Consider the following 22,611-nt stretch of genomic DNA (forward strand, 5'->3'; position numbering starts at 1 on the left):
AGGCTCTCCCTGCTCCACAAAGGAGTACCTAATTAGTTTCCCTTTAAACAGCATATCTTCATATTTCCTACTCCCAAACCACAACTCCCCAGTTCTGTTTCAGGGCAGAACTTATTTCCACACTCATCCTTCTGATAGGCCCTAATATTTTCCATTATAGCCTAAATAACCTTGGGTATTCAAGCTGTTCCCCCTCCCCAGAAATTTCTATCCCTCCCATCAGCCCATCCTCAGCCAACTCTACCTTCTATATGGAGCCTTTTTAATTATACCATGTATGCATGAAGGCCCCTCTTCTTAAAATCTGGTGAGAAAACACAGCACTTAATTCCACTGAACCTTTGTCTCATGTTTTTTATTTCCATAATTGGACTATAAATTCTAATACGACAACCCATTATATTTTTGCAGCTCTCTTGTTCACTAACGCCCGTAAAAACAGAGTTCACATTAACAGTGCTCAGTGAAGACCTGTTGATTAGCTGAGGTTAAGTGGAGAAACACTATAAAGATCCTAAACTGTTTTTGGGAGGTCCAGAAGTTGTCTCATTCAACAGCCATTCCAATCTTCTCTTCCTTCCCCTTCCTCTACAATGAAGGCTGGACCATGAACAACTCTTTCCCAAGCCTCCTGCAGCGAAGGGAGGCCACGTGAAAACTGAGGCCAATGGGATATAAGCAGAAGCTGATGGAAGATTCCTGGGAAAGCCTTTGATACAGACTTTTCCTCCTTACTACTTCTTCCTCTTCCTGTTGCCCTAGAAAGAGGGTGTAATGGCTGGGCCACACTGCAACCATGAGGAAAAGGCCAAGAAATATGTAGAACCCTCAACCTTGACAACCAGCCAGCAACCACCTACTACTGACTCACTATGAAAGAAAAGAAAAAAAATGAACAACTCGATCACGATCTCTCTACTGTTGCATGCAACCAGCTGTGACTGATGCATTGCTCCTCAAGACATACGGGATAAACACAGCAAAATAAACCAAAGACAAAATACAGAGCAGTCACAGAGGCTGACTCACAATGTACTATGCACATCCCTACCTTCTTTAGTGATAGTCTAGCTTCTAAAGGAGACAAACAGAAGAGTATCACCCGCACTATATAAGGGCAAGAGAAGGACAAGAGGGCAGTATCTATTTACTATGTTTTTAAGACCAAAAGTAAAGCTACTCCTTAAAATACCATTATCAGCAGCTTGCGAATGATGATAATGTTTTCAAAATGAGCCATTTCTTTCTTTTTGATAACATAGCACTGATATTCCTATAGCTAGGCTCCCTTCCTCTTTACAGGGATTACACGGGATGAAATGCCTTACAATTTTCTAGGAGAAATTAGATGAGAAGTGATGCTGTGAACACAGAAGGTCCAGACTAAGTTTCACAAGAACTGGTTATGTAAGAAAATATTTTCACAAGGAAAAATAAGACAGTCTGTTCTTAAAATAACAAGTACTTCTAATATCATAGTTTTGGTTTTGCTTAAATAATAGGTTTGCTTGTATTTTATCATTACTGTTTGGGAAATTTTTTTTGTTTTTCTTTTAATCACCCAGTACTCATCACGACAAGTGCACTCCTTAATCCCCATCATCTATTTCATCCATCCCCCCTATCCACCTCCCCCTCCCCCCGTAACCATCAGTTTGTTCTCTATAAGAGTCTGTTTCTTGGTCTTTTTTTTTCCCCCTTTGCTTGTTTGTTTCATTTCTTAAATTCCACATGAGTTAAATCATATGTTATCTGTCTTTCTCTGACTTATTTCACTTAGCATTATACTCTCTAGCTCCAACCATGTCATTGCAAATGGCAAGATTTTGTTCTTTTTTACGGCTAATTAATATTCCATTGTATATATATACCACATCTTTTTTCTACATTCATCTATGGATGGACACTTGGGCTGCTTCCATAGTTTGGCTATTGTAAACAATGCTGCTATAAACACTGGGGTACGTATATCCCTTTGAATGTTTTTGTATTCTTTGGGTAAATACCAAGCAGTGTGATTACTAGGTGGTAGGCTAGTTCCATTTTTAACTTTTTGAGGAAACTCCATACTGTTTTCCAGACCAGCTACACTAGTTTGCATTCCCACCAACAGTGCAAGAGGGTTCCTTCTTCTCCACAGCCTTGCAATACTTGTTGTTTCTTGTGTTTTTTTATTTTAGCCATTCTGACAGGTGTGACGTGTTATCTCATTGTGCTTTTGATTTGCATTTTCCTGATGATCAATAATGTTGAGCATCTTTTTCTGTCTGTTGGCCATCCAGATGTCTTCTTTGGAGAAATGTCTTCACTTCTACTGCACATTTTTTAAATGATTTTTATAATTCTATATATTTTGGATACTAACCTTTTATCAGATATTTCATTTGCAAATATCTTCTCCCGCTCAGTAGGCTGCTTTTTAGTTTTGTGGATGGTTTCCTTTGCTGTGTGGAAACTTTTTATTTTGATGTAGTCCCAATAGTTTATTTTTGCTTTTATTTACCTTGCATTAGGGACATATCTAGGAAAAAAAGCTGCCACAACTGACATCAGAAAAATTACTGCCTGTGCTCTCTTCTAGAATTTTTATGGTTTCAGGTCTCACATTTAGGTCTTTAGTCCATTTTTACTTTACTTTTGTGTATGGTGTAAGAAAGTGGTCCAGTTTCATTCTTTTGCATGTTGTTGTCCAGTTTTCCCAACACCATTTGTTGAAGAGATTGTCTTTTCCCATTGGATATTCTTTAAAAAAATTTATTTATTTATTCATTTGAGAAAGAGCATGAGCAGGGGGAGGAGCAAAGGGAAAAGGACAAGCAGACTCCACGCTGAGCAAAGAGCCCAATGGAGGGCAGGGCTCAATCTCACAACCCTGAGATCACGACCTGAGCTGAAATCAAGAGTCGGACTCTTAACCAACTGAGCCACCCAGGTGTCCCTCCCATTAGATATTCCTTCCTGCTTTGTCAAAGATTAATTGACCACATAATTGTGGACTGCTTGGGAATTTTTTAAAGCTATCATTTTTTTAAAGGATTTTAATATTTTTCAGGAAACTTGTTCTATTATAAATCAAATAAAAGAATATACAACTTAACTGTGCAGCAAAATTGCTATTTTTTGTCTTTTTTCCTGTTAGTTTTCATTATATGAAACAAATTAAACACTAATACCCTACCTTCACTCATGTGTAACAATGAAAATTCACCCAGACTGTTTATCTCTATGTGGAAACAGACTAAAACAGCAACAACAAATTGTATACAACTTTCAGCACATTAAATAGAAACAATCGTTAAGAAGTGACAATAGAAAGTCAACCAAAAGAAATACACTTCTGACAAGAACCATCCTGAACTTTCTCTGCATCCCGAGGCAGTTTGGGGCCCTCAGAAGAATTGGCATGCTATCCCAACGGTGCCCTAACTCCCCCTAAGCCCGTCTTTGTGCTCCAAACATTTATCAACTGAAGGCCAAAACAACTTTCTAACCAGAATGTAGCAGCTTCCACCTCCTGAGCATTATGATTTTCCTGTTTTCCTAAAATACAAAGTACTCAGTGGAAATTTGCAGAGGAGCTGGGATAGCAATACAATACAAAGTTACAAAAGAAACTTCTGCCTCACATCAGAGGCTCAGGAACAGGAAGGGAATGAAAGGGCCTGGATTCTCACATTCGTATCTGTGTCTTTAATGGTGTCACCTAACCTCTCCAGAATTCAAGAACTTCCAACATCGCAGGAGCCAGACAGGCATTTACTCAAGCATAGTAATCTAAGTAATCTAAGACCTAAGAACCAGGCACTGTTCTAGGCGCTAGTGGAGGACCGCAAGGAGAAACCACCCTCAAGGAGAGTTTACTGGAATCTAGAATGTGAGCAAGGTGAGGGGCAAAGCTTTTATAGGAATGTTCAGTCTTTATTAGGACCAGCAGTAGCAGATGAATGGAAACCCCAACCACAAGACACATCATCTTTATTCATTAATTTCTCTACTTCAATTTTAAATGAAACATCAGGAGGAAGGGCTTTCACTTGTGTAAATTAAATGGTTAAGTCTCAAAATTTGCTCACTCTCATCCACATCTAAATTTCAACATATATGAATATGACATTAAGCATCATGAAAATAGTTTCAAAAAGGGGAAAAAAATCACCCTTTAAATACGACTTCCAGATTTACTCGTTCATTAATACTGCAAATAAATAAAAAAAATTACTACCATGTAAACTCAACATTATAAATGAACTTCAAGAAACAGAGAGGACAAAGCAGGTATCTAAGGGGGCCACTCAGAACGTGTTTCCTCATCTGTAGAATACAAGAGTTGGGCATTCCTTCCAGCTCCGTGGCAGGTATTAGAAGACCAGGACTTTAATTCTAGCTTTCTATATGGAAATTGAAATTCACTAAGCTCAAGATTTATTAAAAAGCCCCAAAATATTTTCAAATTAACTACAATGTCTCCTTAATACTGTCTATGACTCTAGACAAAATTCTTAAACTTCTGGGTAGCAAGTTCCTCCTAGATGAATGAGGACAAAATCTATTTCAGGGTAAATACATTCAAAATACAGCACCAAAAAGAATGAAACTGCACCCAGAAAGAAAAGAAATGGCCATTACTTGTGAAGAAAATAAGATGGCAATACAATTTGGGGCATGAAATAGCAACAAGTTTCAGCAAGGGTCCAAACTGGCATTAACAGTAAAGCATCCATTTCACAAAACAAAGTATTTCTTTCCCTTTAAGGGAAGAACTCCTACAGGCTTGTCATGATAAGAGGGGGAAGCTGAAAATGGCAACAGTATGAGGCTGTCGGTATACATCAAACCCACACACCCTTTGGATCACTAACTATAACATTACTTTTTAAATTCTGCTTTGGTTAAAAAGTCAACACCAGTAAGCTTTTTCACTTTTTGTAATACAAGTAGAAGAGTATGGCCACTATTCCAGAGCCTCTGAAAATGATCTTCTTTCCCGTGACTTTTAATAGCTTAAAGGAAGTTTCTATCACCTTCACAGAAATTTTTTTAACTTCCTGAAGTGTGCTTTGCAGACATAACCGCCCCCCCCCATGTCTTTACAAGATAATACTGTAAATAAGACTTGTGAAGTACTATATCAACGGCAATAATGCATGCTCTGAAAACCACAGGCTTCAGAAATAGTGTGTACCTGGCAGGTGCCACACAGCTTTCTGGCTAAGTGCCCTTGGGCAAGTAACTCAACCTACCTAAACCCAGGTTCCTAAGTTGCAAAATGGTATTAGATCTAAGAATGAGCACCAAACAAGACTGTGAGAAGTAAATGCTAATTCATGTGAAAGGCTTACATGCTCATACAGTAAGTGCTAAAAAATAAAAACCTACTCTCTGCTACTACCACAACAACCATCATTATCATTACTCTCAGTAAACTTAGAAATATGTTTTAGTACATCTCAGATATTATTTTCTAACAGCTCAACAGATAATTATGAAGCAAATTAAAACAAAATCTAGTATCTCCAACTTAAAGCAACAGTAACCTACTCATTGCTGGTTTAAATTGAAGATATCTTATATGCACCTTCATTTAAACAAATCCAACAGATAAAAATGGATATTCACATACACATAGCAAAAATAGGTTGGGAGATGACTATTCATTTTAAAGGAATCATCACTGATCCCTCTTAAATAATAAACACAGTTTAGTGACATCTAAACTATGATTAGACTATATATACACACATAATGGAAGCCCACAGAGTTGATTATATATTAATTCCATTCCAACCTTCCTTCCTAATGTAAATTCTGAGTTTTGGTACACATTCATTAAACACATCAAAATCTGGCATGCATCATTCTACAGTGCCCTCCAACACCTTCCAAAGATCAAATGCTCACTGGTGCTCTAGCTTCCACCATGGAACCCACTCTTCTCCCTGTTCCTTTCTATTTTGTTCTCGCCCGTCACATACATTGAACTGAGGAAGTACATTTACTCAAAACTACACATTCAGCTTTAACACTTTTGAAATGAAAACTTCAAAGTCACAAAACTTAAAGGTCTTTACAAAGTTGCCTCTTTGTTCTCTGGACAAAGAAGCACTTTTTAAACCCTTCTGTTCCATGATTGTCAAGATAAATCAGTACTGCAGGCACTCTGGTAGATACTGCCAAAAGGCAGTGAACCATCTTAAAGCAAACAAAAAACTGTTAACTGTGGTTAAGTGATACATCCGGTTTCTGGATGTAGGACTGCTCATCAACAATTTTGCATAGCCATATAAGCCTTTTAGAAAATATCAAGATATACAGTCAAATCTCAAAGATTTCAGAGTTCACATCATAAATGTGTAATTTAACTATTACAATTCCCCTAGACTAGCAATGAAAAGAAAATAGTCCAAATAGGTCACTTACCTACTTTCAAATCTTTGCTTTAAATACTATCCAGCATACACAATAAGATGGAGACAAGGGAAATATTTCCAGAGACTATCATACAATTCAGAAGAAAATAAACTTATTTTTTATAATAAACTTTTCCAGATGCTTACAGGATTACCTCAATTGATTTCAAACTTAAAATTAAGGCTGGAATATACACAAACAGAAAGAAAAAACACCTGCTCTAATTTCTGTTCAAGAAAAGTTTTCTTTCCTTAAAAGGAAAAAAGAATGTAAAATTGCTCAATCTACTGTGTGAGATGAATTATACTCACCAACATCAGCTTTTCTTAGCAATACTTTATTTCTCTAAAACTAAACAGAAGCACTGTATCAGTGTGAGAAATTTAAATTAAGCCAGCAAATCACTATTTAATTTTTTAAATATTTTCTTGGACTATCACAAATTAAACTATTATTTAAAAAGAAAGTGTCGCAATCACACGGTACTTTAGAGGTTAAATACAGGAAGGCACAGACCAACTACCCCACTGCATCAACAACCTTAACCTTGTATCCAGGCAAGCTGCACTTCATTTCTACCTCTCGTCTCTCTTGCCCTTCTCAAGTTTGCTTAAAAGGAATCAACCAAGCAATGGGAAAAATAGATGGCAAAGTTAATTTTTTTTAATCATATATCTTTTTTTTTAAGATTTTATTTACTTATTTGACATACAGACAGAGAGAGCGAGAGAGAGACAGTGCGCTCGTACAAGCAGGGGGAGCGGCAAGCTGAGCAGGGAGCCCGACGCGGGGCTTGATCCCAGGACCCCAGGATCATGACCTGAGCCGAAGGCAGACGCTTAATGACTGAGCCGCCCAGGTGCCCCAAACTTTTTTTTTTTCATTTATTTATTTGAGAGCGAGAAAGAGAGCAGGGGGAGGGGCAAAGGGAGAGGGAGAGAGTCCCAAGCCAACTCCCCGCCAAGCACAGAGCCCGAGGCAGGGCTCGATCCCATGACCCTGAGATCACAACCTGAGCAGAAACCAAAAGTCAGACGCCTACCCACCTGAGCCACCAGGTGCTCCAAGAACAAACTTATTCTGACTTACTATCTTCTCACAGTCCTCATTTGCCCCATGAAGCCCCGAGGCCCAGATCAAAACAGGTCTAAAAGTCACTTTCAAAAATGTAAGTTCTCGGGGCGCCTGGGTGGCTCAGTCATTAAGCGTCTGCCTTCGGCTCAGGTCATGATCCCAGGGTCCTGGGTTCGAGCCCCGCATCGGGCTCCCCGCTCGGCGGGAAGCCTGCTTCTCCCTCTCCCACTCCCCCTGCTTGTGTTCCCTCTCTCGCTGTGTCTCTCTGTCAAATAAATAAATAAAATCTTTAATAAAAAAAAAAAAATGTAAGTTCTCTTACAGATCAGCAATCTCCTTTTTCTACATTCTACAAATCCCTTTGCTATGAACCTTAGCATTCTGGTAAAGCAATTACTTACTGCCTGCTTCTTCACCCCAGTGGCAGGCACGTGATTCAGCTGGCCCAAGTATACCATCTGCCGTGCTCAGCGGCAGGTCCAGGCTGGGCAAGTGACCCAGGACTGATAGGGCCTTTAGGGAAGGTAACCACATGTCCAGGTTTTTCCCAGGACAATCCCAGTTTATCCCTGTTGCTCTGGCATAATTTTATTTTCACAAAAATATCTTGATCCCTACCTCGAAGGCAGGGTTTCTCAGCCTCAGCACAATTAACTTTAGGCTGGACCATTCTTCGTTGTAGGGGGCTCTCCTGCGCATTGCAGGACATTCAGCAGCACACCATCACTGGCATCTACCCACTAGAAGCCAGTAGCACCTCCCAATTAGGACAACCAAACATGTCCCCAGGTGGGTCAAATTCATCCATTTGAGAACAAGTCCTCTACGGAAAAGGAATCACTGTTCTCTGGAATTCCCAGAGCAATAAGAAAGATAGCCTTAAGCTATCAGCACCATGCAAGAGTGCCCATCTGAGGGTCAAGCCAACTGAGGGAAATGCCCGAGATACAAAGAGTGACTTGATGACATTGTTGGACCCCTGGATTCAGGTACACCTAAAGCAAGCCCCATTCCTCAGACTTCACTCATGTGAGCCCAGAAATCTCTTCTTTGCTTCAACTACTTTAAACTGGATTTCTCTCACTTGCAACTGAAAGAAATGAATGAGGATATACAGCATGTTTTATGTCAAAAATTTGAGCTGTCAAGAAAGAAAAAGGGTTCATGAGCACCTGGGTGGTTCAGTTGGTTAAGCATCTAACTGCAGCTCAGGTCATGATCTCAGGGTCCTGGGATCCAACCCCGTGCTGGGCTCCCTGCTCAGCCGGGAGTCTGCTTGTCCCTTTCCCTCTGCCCCTCCCCCACTCATGTTCGAGCTCTAATAAATAAAATGTTTAAAAAAAAAAAGAAAAAAGGATTCAGATTAATTTTGAACCCTATCCTACACCTTCCACAAAAAGAGACCACCAACTCTAGCTCTAGGGACACCAGCAATGAACTTCTGCACTAAAGTCCTAGAGTCCCTCCCTTTGTAGAGCCTGAGAGCCTCCACACCTCACCTCCAGATGCACAGCGTGTCTACACTCAGTGCACCCAGGGCTAAAGAAAGAGGGGTGCCATCTGCACACCACTGCATCTGAAGAGTTAGTCATCGTAAGCAATTCTTTCTTCTAGAATCATTTCTTGAACTTATTAGAACCTAAGCAGATAGCTACAGAAGAGGATGAAAAGATCTTTTTAGATCGCTGATAATTACATTTTAAACTCTTACAGGTTCTATTCCTCCTCCTCTCTTGGACAAAAGGCAAAAATCTAAAGTCCTAGAGTCTCTTCCCAGACGTTGCCAGAGGCATTTTCTTCTCTGTAGGCATCTAAAGACAACCAGCATGATTCCACAGAGATAAAAGAGAAAAATCAGCAGTGTCACTCCATGGGGGAGAAAAAAAAAAGGTATTTTCATTTAATACTTTAAAAAAAAAAAACAAAACAAGTTTAAAGACTGAATAAAGTATTCAACTTTAAGTGCCAGTAGAATAAAAGTCTGGAACTGAGGCATTTGTTAATGTCTTGATGATTGTTTATCCACACATTTTATTCCTACCTTTTCTCCCCATCCACCTTCCATTACCTAAGTCTCGGTTTAACATCTAGATTCCATCCATCCCCCATTTCAAACAGACTGTGAAACAAAAGTCTTACAAGCCATGTATTATTTATTAACCAGAGAAAGAATGTGGTGGTGGGGAAATTAAAACACAATTAACTACTAGAAACTATCTTGCCATCTAACTCACAGAGAAAATAAATCTACTGGTAATAATTTCCTCAAAGTCCTGACACAAATCAACAAATTTATCTGAGTCTGCACCCATCTTTTCCACCCTTCTAGTATTGAAATAGACGAAGGATGTGTCCTGCCTTCACCTGGACTCTGAATCCCATCTTCTATATTCAGAAGTACTTTGTACTCTGGAGTATTCCCTGAACCTTCAGTCTCCTCCTCTCTGTTGGATATCGTCATCAGCATGTTCAAATCTCACCCATTAACCAATAGTTCCAGAGAGCTATCTATACCACAGGTTCATTTATTTCCCTTACACCCTCTCTCTCAACCCTCTGCAATCAGGGTCTCATCCCTGCTGTGCCGTAAACTAATCCAGTTATTACCAATGTCGTGGTCCTTTTTTTCCCCAGTATAACATACAGTGTTGTATTAGTTTCAGGCGTACAATACAGTGATTCCACACTTCCACACAGTACTCAGTGTTCTTCAGGACAAATGCATTCTTAATCTCCGTCACCTATTTCTCCCATCCCCCCTCCCCTCCCCTCTGGCGACCATTAGTTTGTTCCCTATGGTTAAGAGTCTTTCTGTTTGACCAAGGACACTGTCTTAATGCCGGTACTGGTTCTCTTTGTAACGTGACCTTGTCTCCTCCTCCTCCTTTCTCCGTGACCTGTGCAACCCTCACCAGATTTTCCATCTCCTCCCTCCTCCCCACCCCATGGTTACTGCTCAAACCTCCTTCTCAAGCTCTTCTTCTATCCACCCTTTAGAAGTTGTATTCCCAGGGCGCCTGGGTGGCTCAGTCGGTTAAGCGTCTGCCTTCAGCTGACTGAGCCCCACATCGGGCTCCCTGCTCAGCGGGAAGCCTGCTTCTCCCTCTGTCCCTCCCCCTGCTTGCTCCAGCTCTCTCTCAGTCACTCTTTTTCTCTCTCTCACTTTCTCTCTCTCTCTCTAATAAATAAAATCTTTAAAAAAAAATAAAATTTTTTTAAAGCGGTATTCCCCAGGATTTGCCCAGCCTCCCTGCCTTCTCCCTTTACATTCCTCCTCTGGGCAGGTTTGCTACTGTTACACGGTGTCATTTCCTATCTATATGCTGTGTCTCCAGAATCTTCACCTCCAGCTTTATTCCGTGTTTCTGAAATACATACTTACAAAAAAAGCAAACTACTGAATGTGTCCACTGGGTAGCTGAGAAGCACCTCAGTCTCAACATATCTAGTTCGGAAATGTCTCCTCTCTCCCACAGAACCTGTTCCTCTAGCTGGACTACCTCAGTGAACAGCACCCAACTGCTCAGGGCAGGAACTGAGGAATCACCCTGGGTGCCTCCTTCGTCAACCCCCACACCCAATCACCCACCACAGCCTGCAACCTCTGTATTCTCCTCCTCGAGAATCTGCCTCTTCTGCTACCAAAGTCTCTGGCCTAGATGGGTGACCTCCGAACCTCCAAGTCCCCTTTCCTCAAATTCACTCTCAAAATGGCTGCCTGAGAAATTGTTCTAAAATGCAATTCCAATGATGCCAATCCCCTGCTGAAAATGTTTCCATCACTTCCTACTGTGCTTCCAGTGAAGTGTGAAGTCCTTAACCGGCTTCACCAGGCCCTTCCCAACCCTGCACCTGCCCACTCTGCAGCCCCATTGTTCTCACTCTGCTCCTGCCTCACTCCCAGCCCACCAGAGCTGTTCTCCAGTCGTGTAGCATACGATCTCTCTGGCCTCCAGTCCTCTTGCATGCATTTGACCATGCTTGAAGAATGCTTCTTCCCTACCCTCAGCATGGAAAGCTCCTAGCCTTCCCAGTGGCCTCAGCTTAGAAGTTGCTACTCTCTTGAAGTCTTCTCTGACTCCCTAGTTAGTCCTGCTAACTAGGGCCATAGCATCCCAATCTTACTCAACAAAGTGAATGACAACATTTAATTAATCTTCCATCTCCCCCACTAGAACTCTGACTTCTGCACAGATACACAGGGTCCCTATTCACTGTTAAACCTCTAGCAACTTGCCCACAATAGGTGGCATTTAATGACTTGGGATGACACTTCCTCCCCACTGTCATAAATGAGGTTATTAGAATGATGACTGTGAATAGATTTTTAATTTTTTGTCTATGCTTAGCAAACACATTGAGGGGTCATTATGAATCAGTTTTCTAAGTGCTTTGGAAATAATTAACTAATTCTAGCAACATTTAGGGAAATAAAACTACTATCCACATTCTACAGAAGACAAAATCAAGGCACAAAGGAGTTAAACAAGTTGCCCAAGATCACATAGTAAATCTGACATCAAAGACCACGTTCTTCAATATTTTTGCTCTGCTGCCTTTGACCTGCATTTCACAAAAGAAAAACAAAACTATCTGTCACAGTGGTGACAGAAGTCCTATCTGCCAGATTCTCCAATAAAAGTAATGACATGTCAATGACACTCCACTCCCTTGTACTTCTTTGGCTTTGTCCCCGAAACTTTCAAGCAAAGAGTTTCAGTAATATGCTGGATTTCAACATGCTAGTACAGCTGACTTCTTCTATTTAATAAATGCGAGGCCTATATTCAGCCCAGTGCTTCAAAATACTGTTAGCCTGAAAGAGCAAGGAACAGGTTTCAGAGACTATTTCTACTATCTCTACTGGTAAAGCCACAGCTGTGTCCAAGTTCAACCAAAGGAAGTCAGAATGGTGCTCTTTTGATGATGGTGATGAGGACAGTACCTATCAGGGGCCAGACACAGTTCTGAGATCCTTTACTAGGGAACATTAGAATTAAATAATACCACCCCATTAGAGTTCCTACTATCTCCATTTTACTAATAACAAAAGAGAAAGTGAGATGGGGCCCCCTGGGTGGCTCAGTCGGTTAAGCATCTGCCTTCGGCTCAGGTCATGATCCCAGAGTCCTGGGATCGAGTCCCCCATCAGGATCCCTGCTCGGCGGGGAGCCTGCTTCTCCCTCTGCCTGCCGCTAACCCTGCTTGTGCTCTCTCTCTGACAAAAAAATAAAATCTTAAAAAAAAAAAAAAAAAGTGAGGAACTGAGGGTTTAAGTAATTTGCCCAGTCTCATTTGCCCAAAGTCTAGCAGTCTACACTGCTAAGAAGTAGGGGAGCCAACTTTACAGTCAGAAATAAAAACATTCATCTTCTTAGAGAGTATTAAACATCCTGTATTCAGACTTGAAGTGACATTACTCTGGATTTCCAAATGGATTTCCTCCAGCCACACACCTCACCATGACCCGCTCCCAGATGGTGGCAGAACACACACCTTGACACCCAAGGGCAGACGGTGCCCATGGATGAACAAGTCAACAAGGAAGGAGAAATCACACTCACCATTGAAATATTAAGTGGCACAGGATTAACATCTTCCTCAGAAAACACAGGGAGGAAATTCTAGTTCAACCAGGGAGGCAGGCCTCCAGCAGCAGCAACAGGGGTGTGATGCTTGTGGAGCTTGGGACTTAGCGATGCCTGCCCTTAGAATGTAAAGTGTCAGGGGTTTTTCGGCATGTGTGTTTGTTTGTTTAAAAGAGAAGGATGTCAAGGCTTCCTCATTACAAAAGATCCCCTTGGCAAGTCTATAAATTAGGTTCCTATATTAGGATAATCAAATAAAGCAGGCTGTGGTTCCTGTTTGCTTTGAGGCCTATCACAAAATACCAACCAATCCCTGCCTAAAAATCAAGTTCATCTGACCTAACTAGACTGAGTTACCAGAGTTCTTAATGCACACTGTTGATGAATATAAATATCATTTTTTTCTCTAGATACCAATATCAGAAGTCTAATTTCAAGGAAGTGAAAAGGCTTTAAATTTTGTTTGTGATTCAGACCAGTGAATGAAACTTAAACTGGTTTGCTCTGATTATCCACACTAAGCTGATAATTTATCAAAAAGAAATTTTACTAAAGGACTTCAAAATTCATGGATACATTATCTATAGATTGTTGTCAAAGCTACTGTTTTAAAGTTTACAAAATTAATTACAATAAGGCTTTCATGCTGCATAAATTCTCTAAGTTGTTTGGCAATCAAAAAATGCATGACTATATGACACATCATAGAACATCTTACAGTTTTATATAACATCTACAAAACATCAATTAACAAAGTCTTCTTAAACACCACTTGGAGGAAAAAGAGCTTGAACTAAATGAAATAGAGGTACAGATGTATCCACATGGATAAATCTCACAAACATGAAACTGAGGGAAAAAAAGAGGTTGCACATATAGTATGAGAACCATTATATAGTCTAACAACATGCTATTATCTAGGAATTTGTACAGATATATTAAAATGTCTGAAATAATAAACACCAGATTTGAGACAGCTGCTACTGTTTAAGGAGAAGGACAGGTTGCTACCGGGGAGAGGCAGATAGTAAGCTTTCTTCTAAACCAAGATGCAAATACAGAAATGTGTATTATGAGGTTCTTTATACACACACACACACACACACACACACAGAGTATAGTTATTAATGAGTTAAGAACAGGGCTATTTCCATATGCTCCTCCAATAACATTTACAACCACTTATATCTTAATGAAAGAACATGTTACTTGAAAGACAATTTATACACAGTGTGCTTTCAATGAGTTAAGAACACAGCTATTCCTATATGCTTCTGCACATACGTTTACAAAAACTTGCATCTTAATGAAACAAGATGTTAGATGAAGGACACAATATACACACTGTAGTTATGAGATTCCCTGTATCTTTTTATAAACAATCTCATAATTTTGGTAAGCAAAAAGCCTAATGCCAAAATATAAGAACAAAATAAAAATGTATTCTACTAAAGAGTGGGACAAGAAATGGGCAGCAAAGGAAGGATGGGGGGAGTGGAGATTAAGAGACAGAGACTGAGGGGAAGGAAATGATACTGTTTTAAAGTAGAGATCTGAATCTAATGGCTTCTAAATCAACCAATCTCTGAATGTCTATACTTATACAAACTAGAAGCCAGTTTTATTTACAATAATCATCCCAGGGGGCCTTAAATTGTCAGTGGTGGCCCTTGTGCTAAGAAGAACAGTCTCCCAACTAGATCATGAGGCGTACACACATTCCAGATAACCAAGATTTATCATAATAACTTCCCTTAACACAAGACCGCAGTTACACCCCTTCATGGAGACAGCTAATGATTGTGGTTAAGGGTTTCAGAGCCAGACAAAAGTGGGTTCCCATCCCAGCTCCTCCACTGACAAACTGTGTGATGTGAACACGCTTTCACACCGTACCTATTCACTGCCACATACGGCCCGCCATCACTTAAAGCACTATGTATGGTAACCTAGCAGACTACCCAGCATTTTTATATCCTTCGTAATCCTTGCTTATGACCCAAAAAAACAAACAGAACCATCAGGTGTGATAAATAGCTATTGGAGTCACAGACTCAAAACAGTTTCTTTGGCAATCTGTTGAGGAGACTTTGAAGATCCTTTCATAGAGAATAGGACTACCTAACAGGTCTCAGGGACAGCCCTCTTGGAGGCCTCTCTGACTGCCTTTTCTCATTGTGAATTTCCCATAGCAGACACAAGCACTGTCCACTAGTTCTTAGGGTTTCCTGCTGATGAGACACTAACGTTAGTATCCTCTAAAAGTGTCACTGTGATTTTTAAGTACCTGAAGGCTCCAGTCATTGACATTATCATCCCAGGACCTTGAGCACAGCTCTGTCACCTTCAACCCCTCCTTCTCAGTCCTCTAGATAGAGGCTGGCTGCTGACTGCTTGAGTCTCAGCTGCAGGTGGCTTGCTAGATCTTCAGCGGCCTTACTGACACTCTCTACTTCATCTTCAAATCTTTGTGAATTGGAAATAAACTCTGGAGAATGTTTTCCCAAGATACCATTTAGCTTTGATTCATCAACTTACTTTCAAGGTTTTTCAGCATCTCGCACGACATTCAAACTTTGGAAGCCTCCCAGCGTTTGTCAAATTTGTCTTTCTTGGTCACTGCTAATGAGGATATGAACCAATATACTCTTAGGGGTAATAAGCACCAAAAGGTTACATACTAGTCACTGGGCCAGAGCACCATTTTTCAGACAAGAAAAGGACCTTGATATTAAAACATGTACCTGCGATTTAAATGATACATCATAAGTGTTAACATTTCACATCTGAATGCTTATTCTAAATGCTTTACATGTATTCACTCATTTACCCTATGCGGTGGATAGTACTATGATCTCCATTTTAGAGGTGACAACATAGAGAAAAGCCAAGCAATTTGACCAGGGTCCCACTGCCAGTGAATGGCTGAGCTAGGATAGGGATCCAGACAGACCAGTACCCTCAACATGTGCTCTTAATCCTCTACCCTGTACTATATCATCAGCTACTTTAAAAATTAAAACACAAACATGCCCTCCTGACTTCCCCTCTTCCAAAAGTCAATAATGCTCCCTGGTCCCCGCCAAAAAAACTAAGCAGAAAGGAGGTGGTCAAAGGAACCCCAACAAATGGAAGGACAGGGAAAAGGCAATGTGTCAGTAAGACACGGGGAACACCAGATGACTGACCCATAAAACATTTTAAATGAACATGGCTGGCCAGTAGAGAGCTCTAAACAGGAACTATTCTACAGCGGTGCCTGGATGGCTCAGTCAGTTAAGCGTCTGCCTTCAGCTCAGGTCACGATCTCAGGGTCCTGGGATCAAGAGTGCATCAGGCTCTCTGCTCAGTGGGGAGCCTGATTCTCCCTCTCCCCCCCACCCCGGTCAAATAAAGAAATAATTAAATCTTAAAAAATCTTAAAAAAAAAAAAAACTATTCTATATGGAGTCAAGGACCACCTGTAGTGAGTAAAGCGTTTGAAGCTCTAAAGCCTGTCTGGGTCCACATCCTAGCTCCAGTCTGATGGTAGTTTTTCTACAGCAAGTCTACATTCATACCAGAGACTGGCCCACCGTACTAAAACCCCAAGTGAGAGCTGAAGATTTATCCCAGGCAATGCCTTGAATTGTTGGTGATCCATGGTGATTTCTTTGGGACAAAAAATACATATGAGTGTTCTTTTCCATTCAGGGAAAAATTGTATTTGTAATTTATCAACTTTTTAAGTAACATTTTGTTTCTATACCTCCCTAAATTCCACTGAATAGCAGCATCAGCATGAAATGTACAATTATACTACTCCATCAAAATTGGGGTGTGAAGTAGCAGAAAACACAATTCAAACTGGCTTAGGTCATTTAACAATATATCCAGAGCTGGGCTTTCGACATAGAACAATCTGTGGCTCCCACAATGATATCAAAAACCCAGATACAGTTACCTCTGCTCCATAGTCCTTACCTTGGCTCCATTCAACGGTCCCAAGACGGTGGTAGCAGCTCCACGCATCACAACCAGATAGCATAGAAGAGTAAAGAACCTTTTTTTTTTTTTTTAAAGATTTATTTATTTACTTGAGAGAGAGCGAGCACGAGTCGGGGGGGGGCAGAGGAAGAGGGAGAGGGAGAGAGAATCTAAGCAGACTACAAGCTAAACACAGAGCCTGACACAGGGCTAGATCCCACAACCCTGAGATCATGACCTGAGCCAAAACCAAGAGTCGGACGCTCAACCAACACTGCAACCCAGGCACCCCAAGAACCCTTTTTAAGAGTCTCCTCACACAAAAGGAAATCTTTTCCAAAGTCTCCAGCAGCCTTCCTCTCATGTCTCACTGGCCAGAACTGAGATATATCCTCATTCTTAAACCAGTTACCAGCCCAGAAAATAAGTTCACCATAACTGAGTTAGAGTTCTGGGACTCTTAAACCTGACCACATGTTTTTATAACTGCCCAGATGATTCTAAAGATCAGCTGGGCTTGAAAAACTTAGTTAAACTAATCAGAATTAGCCCTAATCACCTTTCCCTGCATCTCCTGGGAAAAGGTATAGACACCTGAACAAAATTCCGATAGAGAAAAATAATGCTGGCTAACAAGAGAGTCTACACAACCACTTCACATGTGTGTTTGCAAAACACTTTCACATAAAATCACTGGATTTTATTCAATCCTCAGACTGGGCTTTCTGCTGTAGTCCCACTTTACAAATAAGGAAACTGAGGCTCAAGTTTACAACGTGAAATTCTTTTAAGTCTTCCAAACTTCTGTATGCTTCAATGCAATAGCAACTTAGGAAATTTCCCCTAAAAGGGATTATCATTTGAACCATTTCTCTAAAACATTAACATAAAGAAAGCAAAAAGGAACTTTTATGTTGTCCTAAAGAAAGCAAAGCAAAAATCAAGAAAATATTAAAGGAAAAAGAAAAGCGAATATTAAAATACCAAGGCCTTAAAAAAAAAAGTACTAAAACCAAGACTTGGAAGACTCCAATTCTAGTCCTGTCTGCCACTCACACCCTTCTCCATGTCTGTGCTTAGAGCAGGCTCACTTATGAGGGGCTCTCCAGCTTAACACACACACCAAGAAAGTTAACAATCTAAGCTTAATAAAGAGCATTTTACATAAGTGCTTAATAATTCTAAGGACTATTCGCTTTAAAAAATTTTTTTTCCTCTAAACAGAACAAATTCCCTCAAGATGGCCTAATGTAAAATTTGTGGAAAAGCATATATGGCCTATTTCTGTTCCTGGCAGATATGCTAAACATTTCTATGAATCATAAGCATCTGAAACTATACAGACAGTGCATGAAAGGCTTACAAAAGGAAAGACTGTATTAAAAGAGGACACTGGTTATTCTAGGAAAGGAAAGGTGTGAAAAAGAAAAAGGACTAAAAAATCCATTTAAACAAAGAGTCCACTGAATTGAGTGAATGATCTCCAAATGTGCCACATAAGTCAATGATCCCAGACTTCTCTCTGGAGCTCCCGCCTACCCCACTGCTATGTCCAAATCCACCCTACACACAGATGTTAAATCCTGTCTCGAAATCAACTCTTTCCCATTATGTCAGCCTTCTGCTGACAAACCTCAGTGATTCTCCACCGGATAAAGTCCACATTCCTAACCTCGCTTTTTATGACCCTCCATAATCTGAAACCAACCTCTCCCTTTATCCCATTCCTAACTGGTCTCCTCAGGGTCCTCAAATACTGTGGTGTTCAGGTTTCTTCTCAGCTGTTTTCAATCTGACAAGTTCTACAAGCTTCTACTCCTTACTTAAAACAAGTTCCCAAACTGCCAGTCACATGTCTTCATTCTAACCTACAACAAACTCTTGTTTCTGGCAAAGTTAGAATACTTGTTCCTCACTCAATTTTTAAACTTTTATTTATTTTTTAAGCATTTATGTATGGGGTGACTGGGGGGCTCAGGTCACGGTCTCAAGGTCCCAGGATCAAGCCCCAAGTCGGGCTCCCTGCTCAGCAGGAAGTCTGCTTCTCCCTCTCCTTCTGCGGCTCCCCCTACTTGTGCTCTCTCTCTCCCTCTCTTGCTCTGTCAAATAAATACATAAAATCTTTTTAAAAAAAAAAATTTGTTTATTTGAGAGAGAGTACGCACATGGGGGGTTGGGGAGGAGAGGGAGAGACTCTCCAGCAGACTCTGTGCTGAGAGCAGAGCCCAACTCGGAGCTCAATCCCAGTACCCTGAGACCATAACTTGAGCCGAAACCAAGAGTCAGTCACTTAACCAACTGAGCCACCCAGGTGCCCCTTAACCTTTTAAATGTGTGTGTGTGTGTGTGTGTATCCTTTGTTTCTTCAAGAATTTAACACAATGCTATAGGAGTTCAAACACATTCCCTAGATTGGACTGAATTCAACTACAGGACGATAAACTCAAGGACAGGGGCCTCTGCCTTATTACCTCTTTGTATCTCAATCCCAATATTTAATGAATCATAGATGCTAAATATTTGCTGATTGCTGCATCACTGAACTCAGCAGTAAGCCTTCAAGTCCCACAGAGCCACCTCCAATTTCTTTAAATATTTATGGAATATTCAAAGCATCAAGACATCAAAATTACATAAATCTAACAAGTATTTAGTGCATGCAGGAGGCATCTTACAGGGCAACTAAAAACAGAAATCTCAAACTCGTAATTCTGAAAATGCACCAAATGCCATTTATGCACAACAGAGTATAAGACGTCTGAAAATATAATCAGTCTGACCTAGTTGATTGCTATTCTTTCTGCAGCTCCTCCCCCCACCTCACGTCCTTCCTTGACTTCTTGACTTGCAGATGTTATATAGAAAGGCTCAACTGGTTAGGCGAACGACTGACCTACACTGCAATTTCCAAACACTGCAGGACCCTACCAGTGCCTCTAAGAAGTAGAACAGGAGAAACTGAACACAAAATAATTAAGTGGCCTGTTCAGCTGTTGTGTGGCCAGGCCCTAACAGGAAAGGTGAATTAAACGCAGGTGTCCTGACTTAAGTCAGGTGCTCATAGTCTTTGATAGGAACTAGAATTAAACTTTGAGGAGCAAGCTGGGCAAACGCAGGGTCTAACTTGCCTAAAGCATGTGAGCTAAAGCTGTATTTCTGCTGTCTTCTGGGAAAGACTAAGTTAATCAAACATGATGAGAAAAAAGATACTTTCGGGTTGCTCTCTTACTCATGATTATAAATTGTGTTTCTTATGGTAAAGGACAAGAACCAAAAGGAGTAAGACACCAGTTGACAAATCAAGAAAGTCTACATTCTGGGGAGGAAGGCGACAGCTGGCCTCCCAGATGCACCAGCTGCCGCTGGAACACCAAGCATGTGTCCTGTTGGCAGAAGAGCTAACATGCAGTCACATAAATAGCTTTCTACCAGTGGCCAAACTGGCTTTGCCATCTGCCTCTCCCCATACCAAAGCCTCCCTCCTCATCATCCTAGCTTCAGAGGGAGCTGCTACAGCCAGTAAGAGAGAAGGTACACTCCCCAGGCCAGTGACACTGGTTAACACCAAGCTACAGAAGGAAAGAGTCCTCTTCCTCATGTTCTTGTGCACGCGCGCGCGCGCGCACACACACACACACACACACACACACTGCCCTTCTCCTCACTTCTGCCTACATGTTTATAACCCCTCCCTACTTCCCACCCAACACATATACCTAATGCCAAGGCACTGGACAGCCATCAACCAAATAAGCCCACTAGTCACATACCGCAAAGTGATTCCCAATCCTCCTTTTGCAACACCAACAAGGTCACAGAACCAAAAGGAACTTTGGACATCATCCAGAGGAGTGACTTGCTTCCAAAATTACAGGGATGGCTCACTAAATTCTTCCCATTAAAACTTATTTCAACTCATTAAGTGAATATTTACTGTTCCAGGCACTGTGCTGGGTTCTTGAGAGTTTGTGCAGTATGTTTTAATCTTCCTTAATGCAAAATGGTGGTAGTGTGGGAGAGTGATATGGGGTATTTTTCCCAGAGGTGAGGTCTACAAACAAGTGTACAAGGGACTAACTCCCAAAGCTGGGAATTACCGAACTGAAACTAGAGAAGCGATAAAGACCCTAACAACACAGACTTGTGAGGCTTGGATACTGCCCTGTCGCTTGTCTGCTGTCTTCTTAAGAAGAGAGGACACTCAGAGGCCTCCTCAGAAGGGCTATGGGCTACAGGTGTGGTCCAACCGCCCAGCTCCTCACTGGAGCTAATGCCCCCCCCCCCCATCCAGCAGCATCACCAACCATCAGCCAGAATCTTAGCCCTTCTCCGTCCTAGAAAAACTCTTCTCAGATACCGAGGTATCTATAGAGATCTATTTCTCCGGTGGCCACTTCCTAGTTTTTCAAAAAGCAGAAAAGAACCAGGGAAGAAGGCATCAAGCCCGACGTGGGTGAAATTCCCTGGTGGTAGGCAACGCTGGCTCAGGCCAAAGGGTAGGCTGTCTGCTCATCCTGACAAGTCCCACTCTTTGAACCCTCCCCAGCGCAGGAGGGAAAGAATGTGCGGAAAGCAGCACGACGCCGGGTGGACTTTCTGGTTTAGCACAGTGAAGGACCTGGGACGAGACTATCCGAAAATATCGGAAAATGACACGGTAAGGCTGCAGTGGAAGAGACTTTTGAATAAGTCAGCACGCAGCAGGTTTTCAAAGAATCCCCAGGGAAGTCCTCTGGAGAGATCACAAGGCAAAACTAGCGAAACTGATCTTGAGGGTGCAATCCCACCTGACCCCGGCCGGGCAGGGAACGCAGGCACCGAAGGGTACCCGGCTCCGGGCGGCTCGCTCCCACGCACAGCCCCGGGCTCTGGCCGCTGGTAGAGGGCTAGGGGCGGGAAAGGGCACTCGCCACTCTCTGCCTGGGGAGCCCGGCAGGAGTGAGCCCGGGGCCTCCCGGTCCCCAATCTCCTGTTCCGCGGGCGGCTGACCCGGGGCACGCGACTGCCTGTCTCCCTCCCGCAGAGGCTCCTCCCGGCCTCGCCGCGCTGCAGCCTGCCCCGCGCCCAGGTCCCCGCTTACTTTTGGTCGCTGCGATGAGGTTCTTCCCGTCCTTGATGAGCTCTTTTATGAACTTGTTGGTCCTCTCCAGCTCCGCTTCGTGGGCGCGGATCCTCTCCCGGAACCACGGGCTGTCCAGGTAGCAGTCGCTGAACTCCAGCGGCTGCAGCCCCATGACCACCGCGGTCCACCGCCCGCCCACCGCGCTCTACAGCCGGAGCCGGGCTTCGGGGCCGTGGCCAGGTGCGGGGCGCGCGGGCAGGAAGTCCCGGAGAGGCTCGCAGCCCAGCGCGAGCGCGGCACGGACGTGTCCCTCGGAGCTGAGCCCGGCCGCCGAGGCGAGCGAGAGCCGCGGCGCCCCAATCCCGGCAGCCCCCGCCGAGCCCCGGGCGCCCGCGGCCCCGCCCCGCCCGGCCCCCGCGCCGCCGACCCTCCCCGAGGCGCGAGCCGCCCCGCCCCGGGTGCCTCCCGGGGGCTGCCGGGATTGGGGCGCCGCGGCTCTCGCTCGCCTCGGCG

At 42.4% G+C, this 22,611-nt stretch overlaps 1 protein-coding gene across 2 annotated transcripts in view; it reads right to left on the reverse strand.

The window, feature by feature from the left end:
* The window catches only part of ARHGAP10 (Rho GTPase activating protein 10), a 358,624-nt gene that overhangs the window by 292,847 nt on the left and 43,166 nt on the right, over positions 1-22,611 (reverse strand). The window contains exon 1 of one of the 2 annotated variants that reach the window (XM_021698766.2): positions 22,117-22,479. The exons of the other annotated variant lie outside the window; for it this stretch is intronic. Within the exon in view, the coding sequence (XP_021554441.1) occupies positions 22,117-22,270 (154 nt within the window). The 5' untranslated portion in view covers positions 22,271-22,479. Of the gene's footprint in view, positions 1-22,116; positions 22,480-22,611 lie in introns of those variants that run through there. 2 annotated transcript variants of the gene reach the window in all.

The sequence above is a fragment of the Neomonachus schauinslandi genome, chromosome 2 (genome assembly GCF_002201575.2).
Source record: "Neomonachus schauinslandi chromosome 2, ASM220157v2, whole genome shotgun sequence".
Taxonomy (NCBI): Eukaryota; Metazoa; Chordata; class Mammalia; order Carnivora; family Phocidae; genus Neomonachus; species Neomonachus schauinslandi.